We start from the raw sequence: 4780 nt of genomic DNA, 5'->3' as shown, positions 1-4780 counted from the left end.
TGAATTGGTACCCACAGCACTTATAGTTGTCCTCCTAAAGTACCAGTGTTGCCATAGACCATGTACATTGACAAGACAACTTTTGCCATCCATCTGCCCAGTGCCCATTAATCTTCATGAGACATCAGGTGAATTGATACTACTACGCTGACAACTCAACCATGACTCTTCTCTTTTAATTCAGACTAAGTTACAGCTCTTCACAAGAGGAAGTTTATTGTATGGCATACATGACACTGGAAGTAAACATGACACAGCGGAACAAATTTCATTCCAAATGTGATCAGAAGTTGGCAAATTAATCTTCAACATATGTCACCTTACATGCCAACATCTGAGGTTTGGGGAGGGAAAAGCATTTCCTTATAATCCCTTTTAAAGGGGATTATAAGGGATTTTTAAAGGGGTTATGGCAGGTGTCATGCTTGTTCCTTTAAAAATGCCTTCATCCCCTGTCCTACATCCGTTACATGGTCTAAACAGAGAAGCTACATTTTCAGATGGATTTTTAACTTGAAATATTAAACAAAACGTTATACTGATACCCATGAGTCCTCTGCTCTAAAGCAGCCAGAGTGTTTCCAACTAATATTTTTTTTTTACAAAGAGTTTAAGGAAAGAGAAACAGGTTGGGCATGAGTTGCAGCACTTGAAAAGATGGAAGCTACTTAGATAAATACAAAGCTATGGCCTGTGAAGAAAACTGATGGAAATATTCAAAGTATCATTAGCAATCACACCTTGTTAACAATATGCAGGCACTTGGGTCAAAGAAGGCTTTGCATGCTAGAAGCCGTAATCTGCACAAGCTCTAAAGATGCCTTGTTCCACATGAGAGCAGCTCTGTAACTGGAGTAGGAGTGGGTCTTCTCTCACATGTAGGGGAGTGCCTGAGCATACAACCTCTGGTTTACAGTCTAAAAAAATGCAGACATAGATTTATGTAGAGCAGAGAGGTGAAGCCTCGCTCAGTTTGTGGGCTATCAGAGAAGAGCTGGTCAGGCTCCAGATGGCCTTTGGGTTGTTGCTTTACATCACTTCATCAAACAGGTAACACTGGAGCAGAATACGCATTTGGTTCTTTATCAGAGGAGCTTCAGGAAGGTAACTTAAAATCTCAGGGAAAGGTCCAGTTAGCAAACAGAGTCCTCTGGGAGAGGATGCAGTGGTTACTGCTAGAAGTCCTCGTATTTTCCAGAAGGAACTTACATTTATAAGAACTGTCTCAGAAAAAGAAGTGAGCATGTGTTTTCCGAGTTACGTTTGTCTTGATAATTTCATGTCAACAAGCTATATGGAAGATCGCTGTTTATAATAAGAGGACGCTTTTATTTTCATGTCTCTATTCTATGTAGGTTATAGAGGACAGAAAGGGGAAAGAGGCGAGCCTGGAATTGGACTGCCCGGTAACCCTGGACCACCCGGCCCTGCAGGTACAAGTCTCCCGATTTATTTCTGCTATTGTTATTTATGAACTAACAGGCCTTTCTCCCAGTTCTCATGAGCGTGGTCGTAGCGTGAGGTCAGACCCCCACCTGCCTTCTCGCGGAGGAGCTGACGGTCAGCGATGAAACGCGGGGCACTGCAGGCGCTCTGGCGAGGACTCTGCTAATTCTAGCTTTGTTTTACCAGCTACTGGCCTGCCGGGCCCACCGGGGACACCAGGCTCACCCGGACCGCAGGGGCCACCCGGACCCAACGGAAGATGCAATCCAGCAGATTGCTATTACCATATATCACAGACTCGGTCACGCACCAGCGGGAAATAAAAACCCTCTCCCGTAGACACTTGGGTTCACAGTCACTTTTCACTCCTATCAATAAGTTGATTTAATCTTTGAAATACTTGGTGCATTTATTATTTTTTTCCCCTCGACACTGCATGGTATATAGATAATTTATAAGGCACAGAACTGAGCCTTTTTCTATGTTATTTGCAGTGTCATAATTATGAAATGATGACATATATTTTCCAGAGTGCATTCCATGTGTTATGTTTCTCATATTTATTTTGCTTAGAGGAGAAGATAGGCCCAAATAATTTTCATAAGCTTCTTTCTTCGAACAAAAAGTATTTTATTATAACTTGAGACCGTATGTATGCCTCGGTATATAAGATGGCTTTATTTTTATTGCTGGTGGTGAAGTTTAAGTGGAGGAAATGCATTTCTGAAGTTTTAAATCATACCCGTTCATGGCGAACGCAGGACCTGAGCTGGAACGCTGGGAATTCTGTTTAGACTAAACGTTCATGTCCCTCAAGGAGGCTCCGGCACACCTTCGGAACTGGGTCTGTGTTGTGCACCATGAACGCTACCCGCCATTTCGGTCACTTCCTAGATGTCGAAGAAAGAAACGAAGATGTGTTTATGATCTCTCTAACCCCATCCAATGTTTAGCTTCAGGCTGCCTGAAAATTCACCAGGTGGAGCCCCAAGAAGTGTCTCTCCTGACTGGATGTTGTCCCAACTGGGGGCTTGTACATTCATTTAGTCATGGTTACATATACTCTAGATATTAAATTTTGAGGGGCTGGCAGTGGTGTTCCTAGCTGAGAACTGGCACATCTTCTAACCGTTATGTGGACTTAGTAAGTGTGGTATCGCTGCCTGTAACCAAGCTGCTCTGCCATTGTGTCTGCATACAGTAAAGATGACCTTGCTTTAGAGCAGAGGTGGTGGGTACACTGTGAGACAGTCAAAGAAGGAACTTTGCAAACCTCTAATCATACAGATGGCACAGTTTTCCTCTTCCTCCTGCAATAATTGTGTGCCAAAATAAACTAGAGAAGAACATGGAAACAGTAGAACACAAAACTCACAGGTCCTAATAACTGGTTGCAAAAAATTGAGCTCAAGAGAAATTCAGAAAAATTGTGAAACCCTCCTTGGAAAGGCGTACTACAGAGAACATGACTGTGTGCAGTTTGCAGGCATTGAGTAAATCCTACAGGACCAGACGTTGTCAATAAAGAACAAAACAGAAAAAAGTGTAAATTCTATAGAGCTCAAAGGGAAAGAAAAAGAAAAGTCAGAGAAAATAAATCATACAGAGGTTGATTCTGAAAAAGAGGGAGGAGGGTTGGCAGAAGTTTCATTCCCGATTATTGGGAAACAGATGATGCAAGATTAGTCCTAAGGAATTTGGTACAGTGCAATAGAAAGTGCTATTGAGAGAACATGGACAGCTATAATAACCCACAACCTCAAGATAAACCCATAGTACGAAAGCAGTAGTGAGGGCTCTTGCTGCACCATTAGGAAGCCAGTCGTTCTCTCCCGCTTCAGGCTGGTAAGTGGTTTTGGTGATCTCTGTGCTTGGGCGGTACTGAGCTGCCAGAGAAGCGTTCCCAAATTGGAAGTGCTGGGTTCCAGAGAAGCTGTTGTAAAACATTAATCTGGCTGACTGCTGGGTTTTGCTTAAAAACGGTAAGGGAGGAATGGCGGGAGTCTTTTAAAATAACAAAATACATTGGCATTTGTTCTGAATAGGGTTCCTAGTGCTTGTACCCAGACCGGAGCAAGAGGTAATAGAGCTAAGCTGGGCAGCTGGGGGGCACGGGCAAGCCTTAGCCACGCTTTCTGAGCGAGAGAGCATACCCTAAGAGCAACCGCGGAGTGCCGCTTACTGTGGTGATCAGTTAGACGTTTTGAGAGAAGAAGGTGCTTGGCACAAGAGCGGTGATTAAGTAAACACAGCAAAGGCTGAGAGTAAATACTTCAGACAGGAGAGGGCGGCACGGAGGAGGATGGCAGAAGCCATCCATGGTGTACCATGAAACCATCCCCTGAGGGGAATCTGCAAGCTGTAATACTCCCTTGCAGCTGGGGACCCCTTGCGGGGGTCAGGGTGCTTCACCTGTCCGTTGTGAGGATGAGGGTGGACAGGTCAAAGCCTACAGGCGAACCACAGTCATCATGCCTCCTTTGCTGCTCATCCCTTGCTGTCCATCAGCGGTGGTGACTGCCCCTTCTCTAGGCCAGCATGTTCTTCACTCTGGGGGCTGTAGGCCCCCATCCCACTGGGGGGAAGGTACATTTGGAAGATATGGTCCTGCCTGTGCTTAGCTCAAACCACGCTGCTCCCATTCCAGACCTCCTGTGCCCATGGAGCATGTCTTGGTTTGCTCTGTGGCGTTGGCCACCTTTCCAGGTCTGGTCCTCAAAGCGCCGTAGCTGTGGAAGCACTGGGAACCGGTGAGGAGGCTTAAAACCGAGCGCTTGGCTGTCCCGAGGCACCTCCTGCTGTTCTCCGGGCCACAGGTCTGCCAGCCCAGCCGGTAAAGCCAGGGGCCTTCCACCAATGTATATATCAGTGTATATACACCAGAGGGGAATGAGCCCCACGTACTGTTTTCCATTCAGTCAAATGAACTGCTGGTCAGGTGTCTTGCATGAATATTATTATTTTTTTTTCATTGATTTCTTTTTACTTCTTTAGTAATTCCAATGTATGTAAAAATCTAAATATTTTTTTACTTCCTAAGTTAATTTTAAACCTCATTTTCTGTGATAATATGGAAAAGGGTGCTGTCTTGTAAAGGATATCTGCACGAACGAGAGGTTTCCAAGCAGCCCCCGTCCTGGAAGGCTGTACATAGACTATTGCGCCGCGTTAGTGGTATGTGTATATTTTGGGGCTTTTAGCTAGCTGAAACCAAGCAGCTGTTATTTGCCAGATGAAATTGCTGTCTGTTAATTTACTTGAACTTATCCGAAGGCAGAACACTTTTTATATTTGAAGAAGTTTATTTTTTCATCTATGTTTCCTACAGATGCCT

The 4780-nt window shown here is 44.6% G+C and overlaps 1 protein-coding gene across 1 annotated transcript in view; it reads left to right on the top strand.

The window, feature by feature from the left end:
• Positions 1 to 2172, top strand: part of LOC104282430 (collagen alpha-1(XIX) chain-like) — a 26651-nt gene extending 24479 nt beyond the window's left edge. Inside the window, exons 10-11 of the mRNA XM_009880523.1 lie at positions 1356 to 1433; positions 1633 to 2172. Coding sequence (XP_009878825.1) covers positions 1356 to 1433; positions 1633 to 1769 — 215 coding nt within the window. The 3' untranslated portion in view covers positions 1770 to 2172. The remainder of the gene's footprint in view (positions 1 to 1355; positions 1434 to 1632) is intronic.
• The last annotated feature ends 2608 nt before the right edge of the window (positions 2173 to 4780 follow it).

The sequence above is a fragment of the Charadrius vociferus genome, unplaced genomic scaffold, assembly GCF_000708025.1.
Source record: "Charadrius vociferus isolate BGI_N301 unplaced genomic scaffold, ASM70802v2 scaffold513, whole genome shotgun sequence".
NCBI classification, from domain to species: domain Eukaryota; kingdom Metazoa; phylum Chordata; class Aves; order Charadriiformes; family Charadriidae; genus Charadrius; species Charadrius vociferus.
This window is presented reverse-complemented; position numbering and strand designations above follow the sequence as displayed.